At 54.7% G+C, this 26,210-nt stretch overlaps 1 protein-coding gene across 4 annotated transcripts in view; it reads left to right on the top strand.

Annotated features, from left to right (window-relative positions):
• The window catches only part of Kiaa1671 (KIAA1671 ortholog), a 114,454-nt gene that overhangs the window by 17,626 nt on the left and 70,618 nt on the right, over positions 1–26,210 (top strand). The window contains exon 1 of one of the 4 annotated variants that reach the window (XM_010603679.2): positions 10,740–10,828. The exons of the other annotated variants lie outside the window; for them this stretch is intronic. Coding sequence (XP_010601981.1) covers positions 10,778–10,828 — 51 coding nt within the window. The 5' untranslated portion in view covers positions 10,740–10,777. Of the gene's footprint in view, positions 1–10,739; positions 10,829–26,210 lie in introns of those variants that run through there. 4 annotated transcript variants of the gene reach the window in all.

Here is a 26,210-nt window from a genome sequence, read left to right as displayed (position 1 = left end):
TGGGGGCAACAGGGTTTAGGAGGAACTCGGACCTTCAACTCAGACCTTCGCTGAGCAGCCCCAGATGTTTCCTCAGGTGTCCCCATCCCAGCCACGGCCCTGCACAGGTTTGAAACCTGCCTGGGTTTTGCTGAATGTTCCCTCCTTCTGATTTCATTCTTACCTTCTCTGTCGTCCCACACAGGGGGCTCCATCTTGGCCTGATCGTGCACGAATGCATGTGTGCCTGTGTGTGTGTGTGTGTGGACAGAAGAGAGAAGAAAGAGGAGAGAGACAGAGAGCAGCTGATGAGCAGAGACACGTTTAAAGCCTGTCTGTGTGTAGTCCCTGCTTGCCGGAGCCTTCCTTGGCTGCTGATTTCCTCTTTTACTCTGTCATTGAGGAGCTCTTGTCCTTGGAGTCCCCGGAAGCTTGTCTTGGCTTCCTCCCCTAATCATGCTGCCTCCTGACTTCCTCTCCCCTGAGGGTGACTCGGCCCAGCTAGACAGGACAGGGCCTCAGACCCCGTTTTCCTGTTCTTGGGACTCAGGTCTGTACTGACAGAGCCAGCGTTGGGGGGTTGTGGGTGTCATCTCCCCTCCTTGTGCCCACCGGGCTGCCTGCAAGGACCTCAGCATGGGGCTCTAGAGGCTGAAGGAAGTAGGTTCAGGATACGGCTCTGCCACTCTGGGACCCGGGGCAAGTGACTCCACGGTGTTTCCCTGTGATGTGAAGAGAGTCCTCTCTGACCTCAGGAGTGTGGCTGTGAGCAGGAGTGAGGTCACCCAGCGCACAGTAGATTCTCAATCCGTGACTCAGTGCAGTGGTGGCTTCCTTACTTCTCCCTCTCTTCCTCCTTCCCCTACTTCCTCCTCCTCTTCTGCTCTCCCTTCCTTCTACCCCTCACCCTCTGCCTCTCTCCCTCTTCTGCTCCTCACCCTTTTTTCTCACTTGTCCAACCTTCTCTGTATAAATGGGGAAACTGAGGCCTCGATTAGAAAGGGGACTCAAGTGGCTAGGGCGACCTGCCAGTGAGGATTGGGGTCCTGAGCTGGTCATCGCTGCACTTTGTACCTCCTGTAGTGGCTGAGGGGCCTCTGATCATTTTCTGCAGTGGGTTCCGTGCTTACTTTGATGAAAGACTTCATGCCGTTTCTTTCCTTAGTATTTGAACTTGTGACTCAGGCTTTGTTGGTCCCACTCTAGTGCCACTTAAAAGAGAATGACTCCCATTTTGCAGAGGAGTGTGGTGAGGTGCAGAGGGGCCAAGCCACTTGCCCAAGGCCACAGGGCTAGCTGCAGATGGAGCTGGAGGGGACACCGGGGCTGTCCTCCTGGCTTCCAGCCATGGACCAGGGCCCCTGCTGCCGGGGTCTATGCCATGGCCCACTGCCAGCCCCGCCTCCCCTTGGGCCTACAGTACTCAGGGCAGTAGCTCCTGGAGGGCACAAGACGGTGGGAGCACAGTGTCCTGCATGTAGTAGACACAACAGCTTGTGTTTGTGCAGTGGAGGACGGGAGTCTCACCACCTAAAATGTCTACTGCAGGCCTTTAGTATATCCTGGATGGATCACAGTTGAGTCTATGTTTTCATTGTCTTTTGCGTTAGTCTGTTAGCCTCTACCAAATTACCGTATGCTGATGTGAACAACAGGCATTTTTCTTGTAGTTGTGGACAGTGGGAGTCCAAGGTCAGGGTGCTGGCATGGTGGGGCTCTGGTGAGGGCCTGCTTCTGGCTCACAGCCTTCCAACTTCTCCCTGAGTCCTCTCATGGTGGAAACAGGGCCGGGCGTGTGCTGGGGCTTCTTTAATAAGGCACCTAGTCCTGTGGAGACAGAGGGCCCCACCTTGTAACCTAATTGTTTTCTGAAGGCCTCACCTAATCCCACCATCACGTTGGAGTTGGGGTTTCAGCATGACTTTTTGGGGGTTCACAAACACTTGACTTCACCTTCCCGAGCAGCCAGGTACCCTTAGTGATCACCCCCACCCTCCCTCATCAATGCTACCTTTCTCGCCCCTCCCGAGCGTGCCAGGCATGGTGCTAACTGAGCTCAGATGGTAGCTCCACGAGGCGGGAGCCGTCCTGTTCTCATTTCCCAGATGAAAAGCTGAGCCCACAAGAGGTGAGGTTCCTTGCCCACTGTCACTCAGCTCGTGGGTGGTGGAACTGGGTTCGAACCCACGTACAGACCATGCGTTGAGGGTCAAACACAGGAATTTAATGTTTCCGAAAGTCCAGCCACTCTTGCACATCTCAGCCTATGATTTCATGTTTTCTTTGAATATGACTCATTTTAAAAAAAATCCTCTTTTTTGAGATCTAATTGATGTCCCATTGAAAACATGCAGTTCAACAGTTTTTGGTGTTCAGAGCTGTGCAGCCTGTAGCAGGCTCAGTTTTAGAACCTCACCCCAGGAACAAACCCTGGGCCCGTTGGCTCCTAGTTCCCTCTTCCCTCCTGGCCCCTGGCAACCAGGAATCGGAATATTCCACACACATGGAATCAGGCGATATGTAGTCTTCCGTGACTGGCCTCTCACTCGGAATAATGGTAGATGAATCCATACCTTATTCCTGTGCATGGCTAAATCCTACCACGTGTTGCTCACCCATCCGTCAGCCTGTGGATGTGTAAGTTGTTTCTACTTGTTGACAGCTTCTCCACCCTTATCCTAGTTCCCTGCTTTAAGTTCGTCTCAGCTCTAACCCGGATCGGCATTTCCTATTTATTATTATTATTATTTGTCTGCTGATTTGCTGCCTTTCAGCTCCCTCCTTCTCCCAAACCAGAATTACAGGATCTCCGGGTGCTCGTCTCTCTCTTTCTCCTTGGACAGAGCTGTCAGTGCAGGGTTGAGGTACCACAGATGCTCAGGGGATGAATGAAGGACTGGGCGAGTCAGCAGCCAGGCGGAGGAGGTGGACGCGTGTGTCTAAGTCCCCTCCGATGGAGGGTGCGATTCATTCCTTCTTCCAGCTTGGCTCTCTCTTCAAATCCTGCTGGGTCTGGACAGGCGAGCAGTTTGACGAGGTGGAGGCAGGAGGGCCGACCCTGCAGAGGGACCATCGTGAGAAGAGCTGGGGGCTGGACAGTGTGTTATCACTGTGACTTGTTGTCTTTGGCCAGAGTCCCTTCGGGGGGACCCCAAGAGCCACCCTGATGCTCAGCAGAGAGGAGAACTTGGAAGGAAATGGAGAGTTTAGTGGCGAGCACAAAGTCCAGCTCCAAACTGTCTCAGATGCCCCTGATGTGGTGATTCCTAAATGCCAGGCCTCCCTCAGGGGCGCCTTGGTCACCTCTGGGTCTCTGCACTGAGCTTTGCAGGCTGTCTGTCCAGGAGGTGCCTCAGGAGATCCACCCGGAAGCCAGGCCGGGGACTTCAGTTTGGTGACAGAGGAGCAGAACCAGGGAGTCCCTGGACATCTGGCCCTTCCTTGCCCATGGTGGCTGCTGGGTCATCTGCTTTCAAGCAGAACTGAGGATCTTGGGCTTCCTGCGCCACCTCACCATTTTGTGCATTGACTTAGACACCCATGATGACAGGTGCAGCCCTCAGTCAGCACACAGGGCCTTGCCATCCTTTGGCACGGAGTGCACGCGTGGCAGAGCCCTCATCACAGCTCTGGCAGCCCCAGGCTTGGGAAGGTGATCTGGCCAGGTGAGGTCAGCCCAAGGCTCTGAGATTGCTGCAGGCCTCCTGTCCCTGGGCTGCCAGGCATTACCTGAGTGCCCTCCTCTGCTTTTCCCTCCTCCCAGGTTAGTGGAGCCACCTGATTCTTTGCGCAGGGATCAGAAACGATCAGGAGGGGGCAGAATGGAGGCCATCTGTTTTCAATTGATACTGTATTAGCCTTTTGTTTGTTTTGAGACAGGGTCTCACTATGTAGTCCAGTCTGGCCTTGAATTTGCAGAGATCTTCCTGCCTCAGCCTCCCGAGTATTGGGATTATAGGCACACGCCACCACACCCAGATATACTGTATTAGCTTTAAAGCCCTTTTACATTAAGGGCTTCACTGTGAACCTGAGAAGTTCCAGTTTCCCATGACCAGTTGATTTTCTTTCCTTGAGGCTCCCTATTCCAGGGACGTGTGTCACTGAGTTCCCCATTGGTACTATATCAGTTTTCTACTTCATGAGCCGGACAAGGCTGCCAGCTCTGGTTGGGGCTTTGCTTTGCAGCCCTCATTTCCCTGTCTGTCCTGTTTATTTCACGAAGATGCTTCTCTTCTTAAAAGATTATTTCGTGGGCAACAGTTCTGGTCTAGTTTTCCTTTTTCCTCACTGCCTTCCTGCCTTCCTGCCTTCCTCCCTCCCTCCCTCTTTCCCCACCCTTTTCTTCTTGCTGGGATGAGATCTAGGGTGTTGCATGTGCCTAACAAGGGTTGCGTCACCAAGTGACATCCATGGCCCTGTTTTAATTTTTTTTCTACAAGTTATGGGGGCGCTGGACAGCCTATAATACAAGTATCACGGGTGTGGAAACAGCCTTTCTGATTTAAGCAGGTGTATTCCCAGAGACATCGAACTTCTGCTTGAACTCAGGGTCTCTTGAACAGAGGAGCGTTTTGCCACATTGCGCCCTCAGCTCCAGGCCGCCCTAAGAGGCCCTCCTGTGAGTTCTGCTGTTCCAGCCCCCGCCTTGGCGCCGTCACCTCTTCTCCAGCGCTGCCTCCCAGACGCTGTGCGTGCCCTGAGGTCTGGCCTCACGTGGGTCCCTCTCCGTCGGCCCTTGGTCCTCCAGGCTTCTGTGACTGAGGCTTGTTGTCTGCTAAGAGTCTCTCGCGTCTCTTGCCACAGCTTCGTGAGGGAGAAGGTTGCCATCACCGTCGCTTTTGATATTCTCAGTGCAGGTGGCCTCTGGAGAAGCTGAGACACAGACAAAATCAGGTCCTCTAGGTGCTTTTGCTCAGGACAGAGCTGGGGTTTGAGCCCAGCCCTGGCTCCAGTCAGGCTCTGGGCTCCTCTGGCCAGCTGTGGCCTCTCCCTTGGCAAGGCTGCTCCTCCTGCTCCTCCTCCGTCTCCCTCCTTCTCTTTATCCTCTTCTTCCTTCTCCTTCAATAGCTTATTGAGATATAACTTGCTATTAAAAACTCACTCTTCTAAAATATAACGTCTTAGTAAATATACACAGTTGTCTCTCTTTCTCTCTCCCCGTTCCCTCTGCCCTCTCTCATTCTGTCTGTCTGTCTCCCCCAGACCCGTCTTTCGCACTGAGCTACCTACTCGACATTTTATTTTTAGTTTTTGTTTTTGAGACAGCGTCTTGCTAAGTTGCCCAGGCTGGGCTTGAACTTGCGATCCTCCTGCCTCGGCTTTGGCCCATCCAGCTCTCACTATCTCACTGCGGAACATCTTCGTCACCCCAGAAAGAAGCCCTCTGCCCAGTAACAGTCCCTGCTCACCTGCTTTGCCCAGCCCCTGGCACCCACTGATCTGCTTTCTCTCCCCACGGACTCGTCTTCCTGCGCCTCTCCCAGCCAGGGGGTCACAGTGTGTGCCCGATGCGAGGCTCCCTCCGTGGGGCGCTCCGTCTCCGCTGCCTCTGTGTGTGGCCTGCATCGTGCACCGGTCTTGGCATTGGGGCAGCCCCTCCTTGTCCCTGGGTCTCCCCTGACCCCACCTACGCTGCCCGCCACACCACTGCCAGTGAGGAGAGCTGGCCAGGACCCCTAGGGTCGTTGCTGTGTCCATTTGGGAAGGAAAGGGTTGAAAACAGCTCTGCCGTTTTTACTCTCAGTAATGTATTTCGCATGACTTCATATGCCCTGCAGTTGGTGACACCCCTCAGGCCCCTGTAGGTGGTGTCTGCCCTGGGGTGGAGCAGGGAGCCCTTGCTTCCCAGTGGGCTGGCACAATGGGATATGCCACCGGGCAGTCACAGCTAAGAGTTTTGAGCCCCTGTCATATCATGGGCGCTGAGCACTTTATTGCCTCATTCATTTAGTGCCATATCCTTTATTTTATAAGATAGAACTGGGGCACAGAGAGGTTAAACAACCAGGCCAGTGTCACACAGCTAGCTGGTGCATGGCCAAGCAGTCCGACTCCAGCATCCACTCTCTTTCCCTGTGTGAGTTATGCTGTCCATCTCCCCCTGCATACCCTCCCGTCTGTCTGTGCCCTGGCTTTTCAGGGCATTGTCAGCTGCTTGAAGACAGAGGCGTGTGCCTAGCTTCTGGGGCCCCCTTGGTGTCTGGCACAGTGCTGAGCACACAGCAGACCCACCCTTAGTGTGTCTCCTATGCCCAAGGCTCAGGATGGCACTGGGAGAACTGGGACATTTTGCCCTTTGGAGAGCTATCACAGAGCACCTATGTGGCGCCGGGCTTCGTGCCAGGCCCAGGCCTCAGAGGCGGTCCCAGTGCCCTGGGGAAGACACTCTCCTCACACAGAGCGTCCTAGTGTACCCGAAGAGGGGCATGGTGCTTTCTCGCCATTAGCCCAGGGTGAAAGGAAAGGAAAGAGCATCCTGGGCAGGGGGTCCTCCCTGCCCGAGGGGTGCGTTTCATGCGGGAAGGAGGTGGAGGCCAGGCCGTGGAGGGCATTGAAGGCTGACCCCAGGAGTGAGCCCTGAGGGTGAGGTGCACAGGGGTCCCACAGGCCTCTGCGGGTGTCGTGGGGGCGCCTGTGGCATCTTGTCCCATCTCATCCCAGACCAGCACCCGGGGGCGAGGGTGTGATGGATGGGTGAGCAGCCGGTGCTCCTGGAGGGTCACACATTTGGATGCGTGGGCCGACAGGAGCGGGTCACGGGGCCGAGCTGTCTGCAGGCAGCGCCTGCCTGTGTCCCCACACGGGACACACGCTGAGCACCAGCCGGGCCGTGGTAGCCAGGACATGGTGCAGAGAAGCCAGGAGCTCGCCCTGCAGCTGGTAATTCTTCTGACGCAAGACAGATTGTTCAAATCAGACAGATAGGACACCTCCCCCAGCAGAAGACCTAGCACACAAGAAAATCATGCCCGCAGCAGGTGAGGGGGTTTAACCGGTTTTCAACACATTTTCCTTAGAGAATACAGATGTCGCTCTGATAACCTCTCCATCTTTTCTGGAGATGAGCGGTTTCTGGTGAAAGCCAGGCCCCGTCAGTTCACACATTTACATGCATGGTAATTGGAGTGGTTGTAGTGTCCCTGAGAACTGCCTGAGGACCTGCCTCAGCCAGGATGGCTTGGGAGGGGTGTGGGCTGGACAGGCAGTGCCCCGGGAGCCAAGCTGCCGGGAGGTTGGGAGGAGTAACGAACAGGATGTGGGACCTTCCTGGGGCCTTGGAACTCTGTGGCTGGGCTGCTCTGAGCCTGGGCTAGAGACTGCAGGGAAAGGTGATTACAACTTAACTAGAAGCCTCCCCACAGGCCGAGGGAGCCAGGTGACCAGGAGTGTGAGAGGAAAAGGAAGGTGGGTGTTTGTGTCCTAGGGCGGCTCAGCCAGTAGGGATGTGCTCTGTCGTGCTCTGAAGTCAGGGGTCAGCCGGACCTCCAGCGGCCCTGGGGAACAACCTCAGTCCTTGCCGGCTTCTTGTGGTCCCTAGCATTCCTTGGCTGTGGCCCCATCACTCCGTCCATTGCCTCTGCTGTTGCCTGGCCTTCTCTGTGTCTTCTGGGGACACTTGCTGTGGAGTGTGGGGCCAACATCGGTGTCTTCGTCCAACTGAGCTGCTCTAAACAAATACCCGAGCTGGTGGTTGATCAATAACAGGCATTCATTTCCCACAAGGTCACCGTGCTGGCAGGGGCATGGACGGTGCTCTCTGGGTGGCCTCACCTGGCAGAAGGCAGGGGAGGGACAGAAGGAACCTTCTCAGATGTCCTCCTGCCCAGGAACTTAGCCCACTCATGAGAGTGGAGCCCTCAGGGCCTGGTCACCTTCTGAGGGCCCCACCTCTTCGTATTGTCAGCTTTATTGTCCTTCCTTCCTTTTTCCCTCCCTCCTCTGTCACACTGGGGGTGTTTGTTCCAGCAGGACTTTTGGAGAGATAGTATCAGGTGGTTCAGGGTGAGCTCCTTTCTAGTCCCTTACCTTAGTGACATCTGCGAAGTCTTTTCCAGCAACAGTCAGGTGTACAGGTTCCAGGTGGATGCTCCTGTTTTAGGGCTCGCCGCTCTACCCACGGCTATGAGATGCCTGGCTCCCAGGGTGGGTTCAGGTGAGGGGTGGGAGGGGGCCTGGGCTGGGAGCAGGCAGTGTGGTTTTCTCCCAGAGTGACAGAGACCAGGGAGGTTGTCTGAGATGTGTGTGTGTGTGTGTGTGTGTGTGTGGTCACGTTTGTAGGGGGACCCCAGCAGGGTGTGGGGAGCCCACTGAGGAGGGAAGCAAGGACACTGTGGCACTTGCCTGATTCCTCCAGCTGCCCAGGCCCATGAGGCTGGGGTGAGGGAGGCACAAGCTAGGATCACCTGCTCCTGGGGAGACTCTTGGGTGACTCCTGGGTGACTGACCATCCTGGGCTGGAGCTTGGAGCGCCCTTTCGGGGCGCCTCTGTGCCCGCCTTGGCCTAGCTGGGTCTGACTTGGGGGTCTTTGTCCTCAGCCTCCTGCCCTCTCTTGTACGTCATGGCAGTCCGCCCCCTCCCCGTCTGCTCTGCAGTGTCTCCCCAGCTGTGCCTGTTCTCGTCCTCTCTGGCTGCCTCCCTGGCCATCTGTCCCACCTGCTTTCTGGGACTCTCTGAGTGTTCATCTCGTTTCTGCTTGCGTTGTCTCCATGTTGGCTCCCACCTCCTGCCCTGCTCTCTCTGGCATTTCTCCCCTCGCTCCTGACATGCCCGGGCCTGCTATCTCCTGCTCACTCTCCTCTCTGTCCCTTGGGCCTCCATCCCACTGTGCCCATCAGCCCTGGGGGAGGGAAGGCCCTGGGGCCCTGAGTGCTTCCTGCAGCCTCTGCACGGTGCCCCCACAGGGCTCACAGGGCCGCTCTTCCGTTAGCATCACAGACAGTGGGGCCTAACTCCCAGACCTTTCATCTCAGTGGTCAGCAGGACCTACAGGGCTTCCCCCCAACCTTGCTGCCAGCCAGCACATGGGGCCCAGCCCTTCGGCTGGACTGTCAGTCAGTCAGTGCTCAGGTCTGGTCTCTGATGGTCTTGTCCTTTGCTGTCTCTGCCATCAGGGAGTAGCCGGGACCAGCCTTCCTCAGGCAGTGAGTAGTGGGTGGGTGCTGACACCGCAGGCCTGACTGAGGAGCTATGTGGCTCTTGCTGTGGTGTCGCTGCTGCTGCCCCCCTCAGCATGGGCTTCCTGTTTGTCGCTGCACCTCCTGCTGGGCTGTGGGTCTGAAGTGTGCAGCCCACATGGCCCCCATGCGTTTGGGGGTGGGAGCCTGGCCTCAGCCACAGGCCTGAACACACCCTCTTCTGTCTCAGAAGCAAGCACACACCATGCACTCAGGGCCTTGTCCACAGGAAATGATGTTGAGCGGAGGCCCTGGGTCTATCAGTAGATGGCCACATAGGGCCACCCCATCTGCCTCTCTGCTCTTCGGTGTCTTCGTGCGGATGTTGGAGACGATCACTGGCCCGTCCCGTGTCCTGAAGTCCTGAGTCTTGAAGTGTGGGAGGTCACACTATGTTGTACAGGATGACTGAGGAACGTCCCCGAGGCTGCCTCAGGGTGACCCTAGTGAGCTGCAGTTTGTATTTTTAATCTTTGAAAATCAGTGCCCCCCACCCCCTCCTCCTGCACCACCAGATGGTGCCTGGGAGGTGGCGCCTCCCTCCCTCAGAGCCCCCAGCTGTGCCTTAGTTACCAACTTGCTCTATGACCCTGCAAGGCCTCCAGCCCTCTCTGAGCCTCAGTTTTCTTCTCTGTAACCAAGCCCTCCTTCCAGGGCAGCTGAGAGGTCGGAAGGAGCTGCTGACTTTGGGAGAGTTCTGTGAGGCTGTGGGGTCCTGAGCTGGCCACTTCCTTCCTTGGCAGCAGCTCCCAGCCCTCTCCGAGTGTGGTCTGGGGGAGGAGGAGCCTGCTCACTGTGCTGTCTCACAAGCTTACGCAGCACACGGTTGTACGTGTGCAACAGATACTGCATGCACACATGTGCTTACCCCACAGGCACATGTGCATGCGCGCACACACACACACACACACACACACGCACACCCACACACCCCCCTTCTCCTCCCTCAGAGCCCCCAGCTGTGCCTTAGTTACCAACTTGCTCTATGACCCTGCAAGGCCTCCAGCCCTCTCTGAGCCTCAGTTTTCTTCTCTGTAACCAAGCCCTCCTTCCAGGGCAGCTGAGAGGTCGGAAGGAGCTGCTGACTTTGGGAGAGTTCTGTGAGGCTGTGGGGTCCTGAGCTGGCCACTTCCTTCCTTGGCAGCAGCTCCCAGCCCTCTCCGAGTGTGGTCTGGGGGAGGAGGAGCCTGCTCACTGTGCTGTCTCACAAGCTTACGCAGCACACGGTTGTACGTGTGCAACAGATACTGCATGCACACATGTGCTTACCCCACAGGCACATGTGCATGCGCGCACACACACACACACACACACACGCACACGCACACGCACACACTGTTTATCTTGCTGGTCTGAAGCTCTCCAAGCCCAGGACCCTCAGAGGCCACTGAGGTGCTGGGCAGGCACGACGGTCAGGACAGAGCTCGGCTCATCTGCCCCCAGGCGGTGTGGCCGTTCTCAGGACTGTCTGCCTGGCCCCCTGGCTGTGAGCCATCTTCTGAATGATTCATGCGTCTTGAACTTGACTCCTGCGTGACAGTCCCCGAGCAGGCAGGAAGAGCAGCCCTCTCTGGAGAACGGCAAGCGCACTCCGGCTGGCAGCACAGCCGCAGGCACCGGGATGGAGTATTACTACTGCCCCCGCTTGCTGAAGCTCCTGCGCTCCCTGTGGGTGAGTGGACCCGGCGTTCCTTTCCTTCCTCTGCTGTCTCAGGCCGACTTCACTTTTATGGCTCCGCTCTGTGTGCTTAGCTGGGCTCCGTGGGCTCTGAGTCAGGGAGGAGCAGGGCACAGAGGGTCCTGTTTGGGAGGCAGAGCAGGTCTGTGGGCAGAGCTTGGAGCCCTGAGCTGGGAGGTGGCCCTGTGATCCCAGAGACCCAGAGAGCAGGCGCGAGGGCTGTCCTCCTCCGCGCCCCAGGGAAGCAAGCCACATGGGAGCCGTTCAGACGGCGACACTTCTGATTTACAGGGCTATTCTTAATGCCGAAATCATATCCCTCTTGCCTTTGTGGGTACCGGAGCATACCCTGTGTTTTATGAGATGAAAAGAATAGATTTTGCTTTATTTTCCCTGAATTTACTCAGCAAAAGAGCCAGCAAATCCCCTACTCCCTTCTGTTTTCTCTCTTCATATAACAGAAAAAGACCCTCACAACTTTTTTGGGGTGAAATGTAAGTACAGAGGTGCTACGTGGGGTCTGAAGCGTCTTTTGGCTCTTGTTTTACAGCTGACTTGCTGTGTGTCCCTCAGCACTAATGCTTGCCCTCTCTGAGTTTGTTTCCTTGTTGCTGAAACTAAGGGGTGGGTGTAGTGGACCGTGGCACTCAGGGCTCAGCCAACAGGACTTACCGGGGAACTGACACGGGCTGGCCTCTGACTTCTCCAGAACGTGTGGGACAGGGTTGAGAGCACTCAGAAAGGGAAGCCCTGGAAGTACTGTTTTTCCCCTGTCTGATGTTTGAAAATACTTTGGATGCCATCTCACCCAAGGAATTTTCCAGAGCTCCAAAAATACAACTTTTGGAAACCCTGTCCTTCAGCCAGCCTCCCCCAGCATTAGCCCTCTTTCCTGAGCCCTCCGAGAGCAGCTGAGCAACGGGAGAGCCTTCTGGTCCACCGCGGATTGACATTTGAACTCCCTCCTGTCATAAATATAGCACATCACTCATTTCTTTTTAATTATAAAGATAATGTACGAGCCAGGCATGATGCCGCTGCCTGTAATCTCAGCGCTCTGGGAGGCTGAAGCAGGAGGATCAAAAGTTCAAGTGCAGTCTGGGCAACTTAGTGAGATCCTGTCTCAAGATAAAAAAGGGCTAGGGGTATCATCCAGTGTGAAGGACCTAGGTTCAATCCTGGGTACTGTTAAGTAGATAAATACATTTTATAAAAATATGGGCATGGTAGAGAACTCGGAAGATTCCAGTAAGCACAAAGGAGAAAATAAATGAGTTGGATTGATTGCATTTTTGAAGTTCATGGTCTACAGGTCCTGGTGACCACGAGGTGCTGGGGAAGCAAAGGTGACTGAGATTCGGTCACCGGGCACAGCAGCAAGTCCTTTTGATCCTATGTTCATCCAGCATGCAGGAAGCAGCTGATGTGCAGAACACAGGCTTGAGCGAGACAGATACTGATCTTGGGAACCTTCAGTCTGCTGGGCCTGGACTTGCTCAAGGAATTGGAACAAAGACTGCGCGTGTGTGTGGGGTGGACGGACGGAGGTGGTAATGGTGCTGGAGAGCTGGGGGCTTATTGGAGGAAAGTCCCTTCTAGGGAAGACCCCCGAAAAGCTGAGCACTGGGGGATGTGTAGGAGCCGGTGGATGATGCGAAGGTAGGAGGTGAGAAACGCATGCGTCCTACTGAAGAAGCAGTGTGTGAAAGAGGGCTGGGTAGAGAGAGAGAGAGCGAGCAAGAGCGCACACACATGAGCACACACCACGGCCAGCATGAGACGGATGAACAGAACTACAGCTTCCACCTGGCTTTGCCCCCTTCCATGTAACCTTGGCTAAGTCATTTCCTCCGTAGGCCTTGGTTTCCCCATCGGGTCCGTTAAGGGTTTTCTAGATGTGACCGGGGAGATTTCCGCTTGGTCACCTGCTTCCTGTGGGTGACCAAGTGCTACAGTGTCAAGGTGCCACACAGTGTTCCCACCGACTCTGCAGATTGCCCCAGAGTTTCTCTGTCTCCCATGTCCTGCACCCCGAGTCCCAGGGTACAGCCTGGCACAGGTGTCACGAGACTAGAGTCAGACCGTCCCTCGTGTCTGCACCGTGAAGCTAGAAACCCTTGGCTGTTGAGCTTCCCAGAAGGCTGGGGAATATCAGAGACCTGCATGCTTCAGACGTGGAGTGTGAAAAAGCTGTGTGGCTTTGGTGGGCCACTTCTACCTCTGCAGCCTCAGCTTCCTCGTCTGCAAAGTGGGGACACTCCGACTGCTCATTGCGTTGAATGTTAACAGTGCTTCCTTTCCCCTTCCGGAAGTCTCCGTCTGGTTCAGAGGGACTCGCTAACCACAGCCAAGCAGGGAGCAGGTGCAGCTGCCGGTGGGCTCTAGGGTGAGAACGCACGTCATCCACGTCCCTTGTGCCCGGTCACTTCTGCCTGGGGGTCCGTCCTGACCTCTGTCTAAAACTGCATGCCCTTCCCCACACATCCTTTCTTAGTAACCCCGTTTTTAAATACTCTTTGAAATAGCTGCATATAAAGTGAGCAGCTGGATGTTTCTGACCTACTTCCTGCTTCTGTTTGACTTTCTAAGATTCTTTCTGTAAGTGAAATCACATAGCATTTGTCTTCTCTGTGTCTGGCTTATTTCACCTAGCACAAGTCTTCTGGATCTTTTACACTGTTTCAAGTGGCAAAATTCCTTTTTTCTTTCCTTTGCACTACGGGGGTTTGAACCCTGGGAGTATTCTACCACTGAGCTACATCCTCAGCCCTTTTTATTTTACTTATTTTATGCAGAATTAGGAATTGAATCCAGGATCTTAACACTGATCCTCTCACGCAGGCGCACCTTTTTTTTTTTTTTTAAGACAGTGCCTCACTAAGCTGCCAAGACTGGGCTCGAACTTGTGATCCTGCTGCCTCAGCTTCCCTCAGCGCTGGGGTTACAGGTGTTCACCACATGCCCAGCTCTCAAGGGGTGACATTTCCTTCTTCCTACAGGCTGAATCGTGTTCCAGTGTGTATATAGTATCCCGGTTTCTTTATCCACTTATCCATTGCTGGACAGTTAGATTATTCGCAAGCCTGGCTGCTGTAACTGGTGCTACAGTGCACACAGGCACGCACATCTCTCCATAGAGTGCTGATTCCATGTCCGTTGGGGATGTACCCACAGGAGGGCTTGCTGGATTTATTCTCAGTTTTTTGAGGCACTTCCCCACTGTTTTCCGTAATGATTTTCTTTTGGATTGGTAGAAAAGTTACAAAAAGAGCAGAGGGATCACTTGCACACCCTCACTTGGCTTCTCTGGTGTGAGCAGATCATGGTCACTAGGGAAGCAGCGTGTTAACATGGGCGCGTTGTGACCCACTGAGCTCCACGCTGAGTTCTAAGGCTCCTCTGGGGCAGTGCTGCCCTCCAAAGGCTACTTGGCAATACCTGGAGACATTTTGGTTGTCATGGCTACACAGTGGGTGGGTACTACCGCACAGGAAGCCTGCTCCGTTCCTCCCCCAGGGCCCCGGAATGATCCTGACCAGAGTGGGAGAGAGCCAGCTAAGAGAAACTACTCTATTCATCTTCCCCCGGTTTCACCACAGGCGTACTTTTTCTGTTGTAGGATAGGAACCAAGATCCCATGTTGGATTGTGCCATTTTACATTTGTCATAGGAGCTCCTTGTGCCTGCATGCCAGGTGAATAACTTGAGTCCTGGGCTTTCACACTCGTGTGCGTGCCCACTGAGGGCAGGGCCATTTGCCCACCTCGTCTAAAGACGTGAACATGATGATTAATGGCTGCTTATACCTCTTGCCGTCAGCTTTGACCTGTGAACCCCTTGTGTTTAGACGCTTAAGTTGTCCCCAGGTGTTGCCCACACGCACACATGAGTTGTGGTGATTGTTTGCAGGCTGACATCTTTATTCACGCTTCAGGTTATGTGCTGAGTCAGCTCGGTAGCGCAGCCAAGGTGGATGAGGATGTGGTCTGGTGGACGTGGCTCGGTGGTAGACACTTGCCTCGCATGTGTAAGGAAGGCCCTGTATCGATTCCATAACACCACTCCCCCCGAAAAAAAAAAGCAAGAAGGAAGTGGGACCAAACAAGGGCTGGGCCGCAGCAGGTCTCTGTAGAGTTGTCATTTGAGATGTCAGTGGCTTCCTGTTGGTGGCCGCAGTCCTCTACATCCTGCCGTATCTGTTTTGGGGGGATCTGGCCCTCACCGGCTGGGAAGCAGGAAGGAGATTGAGTTTCTCTTTCAGATCATTAGTAACGGTAGCTGATGGCTGCCTCTGCCCAGGCTGTTTTGAGTCACTTAATCTCCTTTGTTGATGAGATAAGGCAGCCAGACAGCCCCAAGGCCCCCCGGATCTTTTGGGGCCATGGTATCAGGCAGGTTGCTTATGGCTGCCAGTCACAACCCGTAGTGAAAATAGTACTGATAAGAGGAACGGCTGTCACCACACCATCCTGTTGAATATTCACGAAGCCCCGGGCAGGTGCCACGTGTGTGGGTGTCTTCTTATATCCTCTCAGAGCCCCGTGAGCTGACTTCATTATTACTGCCATTTTACAGTTAGGGAAACTGAGGCCCAAAGAGGCTAAGTCACCCATCTAAGGTCCCCCAGCTCAGAAATGTTGGAGCCTGTATTTGAACCCGGGTCTCCTTTCATATCATTTCAGCTACGTCATGGAGTCTGATCTGTTTTCTCAGCGGGGAAACTGAGGCCCACAGGCTCAAGGCAACTTGCCAGCCTGTGAGGAAGCTTTTTGTGCATGTCAGTAAGCTTCCCAGGGTGGAAGACAACAGGAAGGCATGGTAGAGGGCAAGCTGGGCACCTGGGGGAGAAGCCTGGGGTCTGGACTCTGCCTCTCGTCAACACTCCAGCAAGTCAGATCACTGCTCTGCCTCAGTTTCCCTGCCTGTGAGGGCCAGGACAGTTGCAGGACTGGGCCAAGGATTACCTAAGGTGAGGGCCTTTGGAGTCCTCAGCACAGGGCTGCGCTTAGAGTTCTTGGGGCCCGGCAGAGGGCTCCCGACTGCCTCTCCAGCCCACCCTGTGGGTGTGGGGCCGACCGCCTCACAGGCTTCCTCTCCCCAGGCACCATAGCAGAGGGGGTTACTTAGAGCATAGTGAGTGCTGCTGTCTATCTGGTGGCTTGGGGAAGGCGCTGTGTGCTGTGGAGCTGTGCCTTGGGCTGCCCATCCCTGTCCACAGCTGCAGGGAGCCGAAGGTGGCTGTGAGCTTTGTCGAGGATCACACGCCCTGTGCCGGTGGTGCTGCTGTCATTCCTTAATTTCTGGCTCCAGAATCTCAGATCTTCAGGTTTTCAGTTTGTGCTAAGGGTCTGGTTTGGTGTTGGTTGTCAGTGTCTCTGGCTGAAAGAAGAACGGCTATTTTTGTGCTGTTTGGCTTAGGCCTGAGGTTTGGGCCACGGGACATTGTGCGTCACGAGAGGCTTTGGTCTGACCGAGTCTGGGCGCCTTTTTAGGCCCAAACTTAGCAGAGAACAGGATCTCAGGGTCTTGTGGCTTCTCCCCCACACTGGGTTGCTCTCTGACAGTGCATAGGGCTTGAGGTGAGTCTTCTGACCTCTCACAAACTCAGTTTTGGCATCTGCAGAGTGGAAGCAGTGATGTCCCTGTGGGAGCTCCTGAGGACTCAGTGTGGTAGCACACACAAAACCAGGCGCACAGTAGGTGCTGAATCCGTGTTTGCAGCTGATGCTGGTGTAGTCCAGTCACATGGCCAAGCCCTGTTATGTGTGTTTGGATTCACTGGGGCCAGAGGGGCGCTAAGCAATGTTCACATCGCACAGAGCACTGTATTGTGTGTCAGGAGATGGGGGTGAAAGGGATGAGCAGGGAGGAGGCTCAGGAGGGCCTGGCTGGCGAGGGTTCAGGCAAAGACACAGATGCAGACCAGGGCAGGTGGTGAGAGGCAGGCAGAGTCTGGATCAGCGCGGAGGGTCGGGCTGCTGGAGTGGCTGGTGAGTTGGACATGGGTAGAGGAGGAAGAGAAGAGTCAGATGGTCCAGGGTTCGAGGTCTGGCAGCTTGGGGGATGGAGCTGCTTAGGAAGTTAGGGTCTAGGAAGCAGATCAGGGTTCGGGTGTGGACTTGCTGGGGTTCTTCTTGCCTCCCACTGGGTAATTCCTGTCTGGCCATGTCTTAGGGGTTTTAGTGGCGAACGCTGCCTTCCTGTGGAGGTTTTCCAGGCCACAGCCCTTGGTATCCTAAATCAGTGTGGCTAGGTTTCAGACATTCCAGGCCTAGAGTGGTTAGAAGGGATATGGCAATCCTGTGACTGTGGGGAGGAATGATAAAAGCAAGGCAGAAGCTTGGGAGGGCAGGTTATGTGAGTAAATTCTGGGAGCCAGGAGTCCGGAGGGCAGTTGCTGTGTGGCCCTGAGCAATTGCTTGATCCCCCTTTCCTGCATAATGAAAGATTGGATTGGATTCTCCTTAAAATTTGCTCGTGTGCACATCCCCCAGTTGTAGGGGCCCAATGTAGAGAGTGAAGCTCTGGGTTCAGTCAGGCCTGGGTTCTGATCTAGTCTTTCCTGCTTTCTTGAGCTTGAGTAAGTGGCTTCATATCTCTGAATCAGATTTGCCAACTGGTATCTCCCTGGTGGGGAGAATACCAGGCACATAGTAGGCACTTACTACCTGGGAGCTGCGATTTGTTTGCCTTCCCTCCCAAGGGTCATACCTGAAACACAAGGTACAGGGTCTGCAGGCCACTGGCTGGCAGGATGATTTCCAACTCAGGACACTAGAGGGTGCTCTGTTCCCACAAATTACCTTATTGGTGGTTTTTCTCTTTCACCCCTGAGCTCTGGGCCCTCTTAACACCAGCAAAACAGCCCATTTTACAGCTTAGGAGACTGAGTGAAGCCTTATTTTTTCAGAGGTCATACACAGAGAGGGGTAGCATCAGAGCCAGGGTCTGTGACATGACTTTTTCCACCGTAAGAGCCTCCAGAAGTCAAAGGTCAGGACAGGGCGAGGTTGGGGCTCTGTTTCCCAGGTTTTCCACTTGTGAATTTCATCAAGCATGGATCACATATATTCAGAGAAAACTCGTTACCTGTAGTGAACATGTACAGAGCTATTTCTTTGTCATTATTCTCTACACAGCACAGTATAGCAAGTATTCATTGGGCATTTACCAGCCGTCCAGAGATATCTTGCAGTGCTCAGGAGGCTATGTTCAGGTTCTGTGCAAATTTTGTGTCTCTTTATGTGAGGAACAGCTTTCCATATCTGCAGGGACCCTGGAGCCCATGCCCATGGGTCCCGCAGGGCCAGGGTAGAGTGTGGCGTGTAAAGGAGGGAGTTCTGCCAAATTCCAGGATGTTGGTGCTGGGAGAGAAGCCACCCCTGTTTGTGGCAGGCAGCAACTCTGGCTGCAGACCACTGGGAGTGGAAGGCTGAGGGCCTCACACCGGCCCATGTCTATTTTATTACCCACCTTTGTCACTGGCCAGCAGGGAGACTTTCCAGAGCTGAAAGGGACTCAGCTTTGGGGGTTTCGAGCTGAGTGGGCCCAAGGTTTCCACGTTTACTGCCCTGAGCAGTTGCTTGATCTCCCTTTTCTGCATAATGAAAGATTGGATTGGCTTCTCCTTAAAATTTGCTCGTATGCACATTCCCCCAGTTGACCTAGGAAGGGACATGACCTAGGCCGGCAGAGAGCATCCCTGAATTGGGACACAGGATCCGGGGCCTGGTCCTGTCTGTGTGACCTTATGCTGGTCGCTGCCCTGCCCGGCCTGGCTTCTCTGCGAAGCTGGCTGTCACTCTTCTTACCTGGCCGGCTGGCCACGTGGATGTAGAGGGCAGGATGTCGGCGGGGGGGCTGGAGCAGTGCCAGAGGCAGCCCCTCCCAGCTCCGGAAGCAGTGGCGGGGAAGCAGTTGTGGGGGTGAGGAGGTTGTCCGGAATGTGGTCTGAATCGTTGCAGTGTATGGAATGGTGGTTACCAGAGGCTGGCAAAGGTGCAGGGAAGATGGTTCATGGGCACGAGGTGTGGTTGATACCAGGAGTAACATGTTTGGCACAGTAGGGGGACCATGGCTGACAAAAGTTCATTGGATGTTTCAAAATAGCTAAGGGAGAAGATTTTAAATATTTTCCACACAAAGAAGCAATAAACATATCTTCCAGGTACCCTGATCTCATCATTACACAATGTATTCATATAGTGACATTTCACACTGTACCCCCAAATATGTACAATATTATGTCAGTTAGATAATTTTCTTTGTGTAGTATTGGGGATTTAACCCATGGCCTTTGCACCTCAGCCTTTAAAAGAAAAAAGTTTTTTTGAGACAGGGTCACCCTAAGTTACCAAGAAGCCCAGACTGGGCTCCAACTTACAATCTTACTGCCTCAGCCTCCCAGATTACTGGCATTACACATGTGTACCACCATGCTGGCTGGGCGGTTAAAACAGTTAAAACTATTAAAAGAAAAAAATAAAAGAAACTAATTAAAGGAAATCTTATTTTTCATAGAAATCCTAAGGTTGGAAGAGACAGCTGCAGACGGATTCTGTTGAACGTTACATGAAGATTTCATGTCAGCATTTATATTAATAAGATGCAAGTGTGTTCATGTTGACATAATACTTTTTTGTGGTCATGATAGAAATGTAGTAATACAGTGGTGGGAGGTTTTTACTCTTCCTATGTGCCTGTGTGTTTGGTAGGAAACAAACATACACATCAAAGTACTACACTCGGGGCAGCTTACAAAGGAAATGTGTTGGTCGCGGTGCTGGAGGCCGGAAGGCAAGAGTAGCGTGTGGGCGGGTCTGTGTCGGCTGAGCTCTCTGTCCCTGGCTTGAGGATGGCGCCTTCCCTCTGCATCCCCACATACCCTTTCCCTGTGCGGCTTCACTTCTGTGCCTGTGTATCGTGGGCACCTCTTCTTATAAAGACTCCGGTAGGAGTGGCCTCACTTTAACCTGCTCGCCTCCGGCTGATCTGCTGGTACCGGCACCTCCAGGAGCTGGGGTTGGGCTCCCCCCTAAGGATGTGACAGGGCCACCATTCTGCCCGTAGCAGCCATGCTCGGAGGAGCACTTTGTACTGCACTGCTCTGTTCTCTCCTCATGGTGGTCCTGGAAGGGCGGTGCTCCAAGAGCTCAAGTCCCCTGCACAAGATCAGCTTGGGGTGAGCGATCAGGTAACCCCAGGCTGTCAGTGTTAAGACCTGTGCTGTGTTTGTCTGTGTTCATGTTTGACGTCATTGCTGGGAGGCCTTTGTTAGCATTTCGCATCTACTGAAGTTTCAAGTATTTCCTCCGAGCCTCTCAGTGCCCCACCACCACGCTGTTGAAGGCCTAGGTTGGAAAAGATCCAGATAAGGGGAGCAAGGACATCGCCAGCCCTCAGTGCCATCCTGGCCTGCCGGGCCACTTCCCAGGGGCTGTGCCGTGACCGCCCCTCCCTGCTTTGACCCTGACCGCCTTGTTTGCCAGGCAGCCTGGGCCCAGTGAAAGCAGCCCTTGTCCTCCAGCTCCTTGCTCCTGGAGCGATGACCTAAGTCCCATCTCGGGAACAAAAAGGCAACTTGTCATGTGAGTTCAGGTTGGCCCGATAGCCGGCAGAGCCACCCAGGCTTGCTGAACAGGGTGGTGGCCTTCTTCAGGGTGGCGGAGGCCCCAGGTCCTGTGGGCGAGGCCTTGGGTCCTGTGTGCACAGAACATCAGTTTGCTGAGGTTTTTTTTTTGTGTGTGTGTCCCTGTTTGTCAGACCCTGCTGGGCTCCATGGGGTGATTAGGGTGGGGGCTGGAGGAGGTGTGGTGCCTCTGGTCCTCCAGTCTCATCATACCTAGGTAGTTCTAGACATGGCAGGGAGCACCACATCACTGCGTGTTGTGCCCATGGACCCCGAGGGATAGGAGGTCAGGTGGGGCCCAGTGAGTCTGCTGCCCCTGACTTGGAGCCTGGAGTGGGAGAGCTGGGACCACCTAGAGGCTCCTTCATCCTCTGTCCTGGCACCTGGGGTGACCTGAGTGTCCACGTGAGGTGTGACTAGCAGCGTGCACCCTCATGTGGCACACAGGTTACTTCTGCTGCTCCCTCTTGGACCCTGTGGTCACCGGGGAGGGACATGGACCCCACCTCGGTGAGGAGTGGCCCAGGAGGAAATGTCCCAAGCATGTATGGCAGGAGCAAATGTACTAGGCGCAGGGCTGTGCTGGCTCCTTTGGAAGCCTTGGGGCAGGCTCCAAGCCTGTGGCTTTCCTGACTGCACCTGCTGAGAGGGAAGGAGGGGCCGGCAGAGCTGCCGCGGCTCAGTGCTGTGCTGGGAGAGCGTGGGCTATTTCCTCCCCTAAACTGAGAATATCCCTTGAGTTCTTGCTGGCTCTCCCTCAGACATCTGACTCATCCCTGCCCCACTAGATGCTTTATTTTTCCAGCAGTTTTGCTCTCCCCGGGCCTGGATGCCGCCCTCTCCATGCCCACATCCCTTTCTGGAGCAGGAGTGGTAGGGGCCGGCTTCCTAGCTGCCTGGTGGCCGTGGTCCTGAATGAAGAGCTAGGGGGCTGCTTGCCCTCATGGGTGAGCTGGTGTCTGAGTTCCTGCAGGCTAAGCCATGGGGCTCCTCGGCTTCCCCTGGGCCTGACATGCAGTAGGAGCTCTGTGCACGCTCAGTGTGCTGAATGGAAAGACACTGCCTACTCAGGGGCACGCATTCTCTCCCGTGCTTGTCCGGCACACAGCAAGCACTCCATAAATGCTCCTTGTGCTCAATGCATGGAAGGAAAAGAGGACAAGTGAGCCCGGGAGTTGTGATTTTGCGGCTTTCTTTGTGTCCCTGTCACATTGCACAGAACCCCAGAGGGTCTGTCGGTGAAGGCCCAGCGGGATGCGCTGAGGACCCTCTGCAGTGCTCTTGCTGCCCGTACTGGCTGAGTCTCACCTCACATCTGCATCCACAGCGCTTAGCAGAGGGCTGCGTACACAGCTGGCGGCTGAGACTCGTTAATAGAACTGAGTGAAAGAAGAAGTGAAAAGAACGAGTGGGGCCTGGGGATGTAGCTCCCTGGTTTCACTGCCTTCCTCGCAAGCACAAGGGCCCGGGTTTGATCCCTGGTACCAAGAAAAAAACATAAGAATGAATGCGCGGGTAAACTTTTCCCCATCAGGGCCCATGGCTTCCTCACTTCTTTCTCCTTGTTTCTCGGTCTTGCGCAGGGTAGGTGCTCAGTGAATGTTAAGCTGAACAAGTGAGAGAAAAGTGAGATTTTTAGAGGGTAAGGGTCATACATGTCTTACTCCCCGGATTCCCTAGCTCGGTGATAGCGAACCTTCTCGAACTCTCGTTGATGAGGAACAGCCAGCTGTGGCATGCAGGCCGTAGGTTCGCCACCACCGCCCTAGCCCACAGAACAGGGTCCAGCACACAGTAGGCGCTAAACAAGTGCGTTTTGAAGCGATCGCGTGAGTGGGTGGGTGAATAAATAAACTTCTCATGCATCAGACCCGCACCTCCTTATCTTTTTCCTAGGGTCCTAGCACAGGGCTGGACGTGCAGCAGGTGCTCAGGCAGAGCTTCCTGAGCCGCTGTAATCGCTGCAGGGATTTTGGTCCTCGAGAATTGATAAGAAGGAAAGCAGGGTGGGAGCCTCCCCCAGCTTGCTCTGCCTGGCCCCCCCACCCGCTGCTGCAGACTGTTCCTGTTGCCCAGCCATCCGTACAGGCGACAGGAAGTCCGGAAAGCCGGCCCCAGAGCTGCTTCCCACATTGTCTTCATGACCAGCTGGTCTTGAGCTGGCAAAAGGCCTCTTGCCGAGCCCCAGTGCCTCTGGGCTTGGCACCCCACCCCCGGGGCCCCTCTTTCTGACCACGGCAGTGGTTCTAAATTTAGAGCTAGCTGAGCAGTTTGCGTGGGGCAGCTGTGGTGGGAGATTGTGCTGTGTGGAGCCAGCCCTGGTCTTCGTGTGCCCCCGGCAGACCTGTTAGCCCCGCAGCTGAGCACAGAGGTCGGGCTGTGGGGCAGGATGCACATCTCTTTAGGGCTAGGGTTAGGGTTTTTGTGTCTTTTGTGTTTGAGTTTGCAAACGAGATGGCAAGACCACTCAATTTTTCCGTCTGGATAATAGGCAGAACAGACCTCCTTTTCTCTTTTCAGGACCCTGTTCCCCAGCCTTGGCTACCTGTCTCACTTTTTCAAACTCCCCATGCTGAGACTACCCACTTCCAAAGGTGCAGTTTCAGTAGTTTCCCGGGAGCTAGGTTGAAAAACCGCATTCCCCAGTCGATGCTGAGGGTGCTGTGTCAGGTGGGGTCTCCAGCTGCAAAAGCTGGGGATTTACGTGGGTGTGACCCGGGGACAGAACCAACCTGGGGGGGCAGGGGTTCTAGAGGGTGACACGAGGCAACCCCACCTCAGCATGGTGGGCAGTGTCTCCTCTGCTGCCTGGGGACCAGGAAGAGGCCCTGAGAGGCTGCAGCCAGAGGTCCCAGCACTTGGGGAAAAGACGCCCCAGCCAGTAACGCAGATGGAGCTGGACGTCGAGCAGCCTCTGCCGCCTTCTGGCAGAGTCAGGGTCGTGGACTTCATTGGACAGACGCGGAGGTAGCCCAGGCAGCGCTGGAGTGGCCGGTGCTCTGTGGAGGTGACTTGGTAAGATGAAAAACTCTCAAGATGTGAAAGTTTACAAGTGGGGCACACTCAGGAGGCAGTAGGATTGCCAGTTCAAAGGCTGGCCCGGGCCACGGACGAGGCCCATCTCAAGCACACAAAAATGCGGGAGAAGTGGCTGTTTTGGCGCTTGTGATGTTTGTCCCTGAAGCAACTTCTGAGGATGGGTGCACCTTCCCTGACCCTGAGGAGGGTCCTCGATGACGTGTGTACCATGATGCAGGACGGCGGTGTCTTTTCACCCCGGGGTGGGGTGGGGGACGACCCAGGTCCCATCTGCAGAGCAGAAAATGTGACACAGATGTCGTGCAAGCGTTGAAAATACCGAACTTTTTGGCTGTTGTTGTGAAGGTGATGCAGAGACATGGCTCACGTCTCTAGGGGCCGAGCAGGGCTGTGAAGCAGAGTCAGTGTCCTTCCCTCGCCGGCCTGTGGCCCCTTCCCAGAAGCTGGCTGCAGTCTCACGTGTCTCCTGTGGGAATTTTCTCAGTGTGCTGAGATGCTCTATGCATGTTTTACCTCTGAGGAGAGAGGTGGCGGGAGAGGGGAGAGGAACTCTGTGTCTGTCTGTATCGCCAGTCCTCTTTATCCATACGTTCTGTTTTGTCGGCAGGAGAGGAGACTGGCCGTGGGTTTGCGGGTCATCTGAAGGCCGAATAGAGATTTTCCAGGGGTATGGGGCTGGCTGGGTTGGGAGGGAGAATAATGGGTGGTTTCTGGGCTTCAGGGCAGGCTTCCAGGGGATCAGCTGGTGCTCCTACAAGGGGCCTGTCCGCTCTCGGGCCTCAGGGATCGCACCCCAGCGTGCCGAGCTCAGGAGCCTCTGTTCTGGCACCGTCTTCCTCATCGGTCTCCAAGACCCCGAGCCCACCAGCGCGTCTGGTCAGGGGAGAAGCCTGCCGTGGCTGGAGCTCTAGCATGCCCCCTCGGTGTTGATCGGTGCTGCGGGCTCCCAGTGAGACCCCTGCCCAGGGCGCCAGCCCCTTCCTTCTCCCTGGTACCTGCTAGGCTAAGCTCAGAGCTCAGCTCGTTTTCCCTTCCCTACTGACTTCCCTCATATTTAGTTAGAAAGTTGAAACCTCGCATGTCTCCCAGACTCCCTCTGTCCTTTAGAACACCAGCATTTCTTTGGGAAAACCTCATACCCAGAGCATTTTTTCAAGGTTTTGTTGGGTGAGATGGTCTCGTGGCTGGGTCTGTCTTCCTCTATGTGGCAGCTAGAGTTATTGGGAACTAAGCACTTGCTGTGCACCACACGACCACAAAGTACTTTTCTGTGATTTGTGTGGGTTCAAGTGGCACCATCAGCAAGCAGTATTATTACCATCATTTTATCATAGGTTCAGAGAGGCTCAGTGATTTGCCCGGGGACACACAGTAGGCTATTGCTGACTTGTTATCTATCCCCAGGCTGGTCCTTTCTCTGCCATGTTGCCTCCTGCTGTTCCTCGTTGGTAATGCTCTTCTACTGGACCCGTGTCACTTTGGACGGAAGGCTCTGCAAGGGCAAGTCCTCATCCGTCTCACTCACTGTTATGTCCCCAAACCCCAGCACAGGACTTGGCACACAGTATGCTTTCACTGAATGCTTGTTGAATGAGTAAGTGAACAAGTGAAGGAGAGGTAAAGTACTGGGTTGTCCTTTGCAAACAGAAGTGCTGTTCGATGACCGATGATGATGATGAAGATGACAAGATGATGCGGTTCCTACTCTCAGAACTGATCTCACGCTTTTAAAAACAAAACTCTCCTTCCTTTGTAAACCGGTTTTCCTTGTAGGAGTGTGACATTTTGCATTTTTCCTCTTGGAGTCAAACAGGGATGTGTCTTCTCTGAGAATGTCACCAGAGAAAGGAGTCTGAACATTTCCTTTAGAAATTTCTGTGTAAAAAGTTCAGGCGAGACAGAACTGCACTTGCCGGTGGCAGTTGCCATGGCTACCGAGGATCCAGTGCGCGGCTGGCTCACACGCAGTCTCCGGTGGACCTCTGCCGCCGCTCTTCCAATCCAGGGTTCTGGCGGGCGGTGCGTCCTGTGCAGGGAGGGGGTGAGAGGAGGTGCCCACTGCCGAGTCCCTGCTGCGCCCAGAGGACAAGTGCTTATGAGCATCGCCCCGCACCGTGGTCTCTCAGGGGTAGGCCTGCCTCCGGCCAGTGGGGATTGGGATCGCCATCCACATTTCCAGACAAGCCGAGCTCCTTAGGGTGACTCGAGTGCTTGTGTGTTTGTTCATTCATTCCCGCTCTGTTCATTTATTCGTGCACCTACTCAGCAAATGTTGACTGAGCCCCTCCTCCCTGTGCCGGACCCTGTTGGAGGCACCAGGCATTAATGGTGAATAATAACATCGCCTCTTTCCCAGCCTGGCGTGTGTGCTAGTGGGAGAGACAGGTGTGTAAGAGGAGCATAAATCCTGCCACTCCCCTTACTGATCAATCGGTGTGTGGCGATGGTCAGAAGGGTCACGTGGCAGAGACTGCTGCTAGAAAGACTTCTAGAGGATGAGATTTGAGCAGAGACCTGGGAAGAGTCAGCCACACTGGGAACTGGAGAAGGGTGTTTCAGGCAGAGGGAGCAGCACATGCAAAGGCCCTGAGGTAGTAATGAACTTAGGTTGAGGCATAGTGAGGCCAGCATGGCCAGACCAGTAGTGAGCAAGGAGGAAGCACAGTGGGAGGAAGACCACATCCTGACGTGTCTGTTGGATTGAGAAGC

The sequence above is a fragment of the Fukomys damarensis genome, unplaced genomic scaffold (assembly GCF_012274545.1).
Source record: "Fukomys damarensis isolate Sample0158 unplaced genomic scaffold, DMR_v1.0_HiC HiC_scaffold_12, whole genome shotgun sequence".
NCBI classification, from domain to species: domain Eukaryota; kingdom Metazoa; phylum Chordata; class Mammalia; order Rodentia; family Bathyergidae; genus Fukomys; species Fukomys damarensis.
Note: the sequence above shows the minus strand (reverse complement) of the source record. Positions and strands in the feature narration are given on the sequence as shown.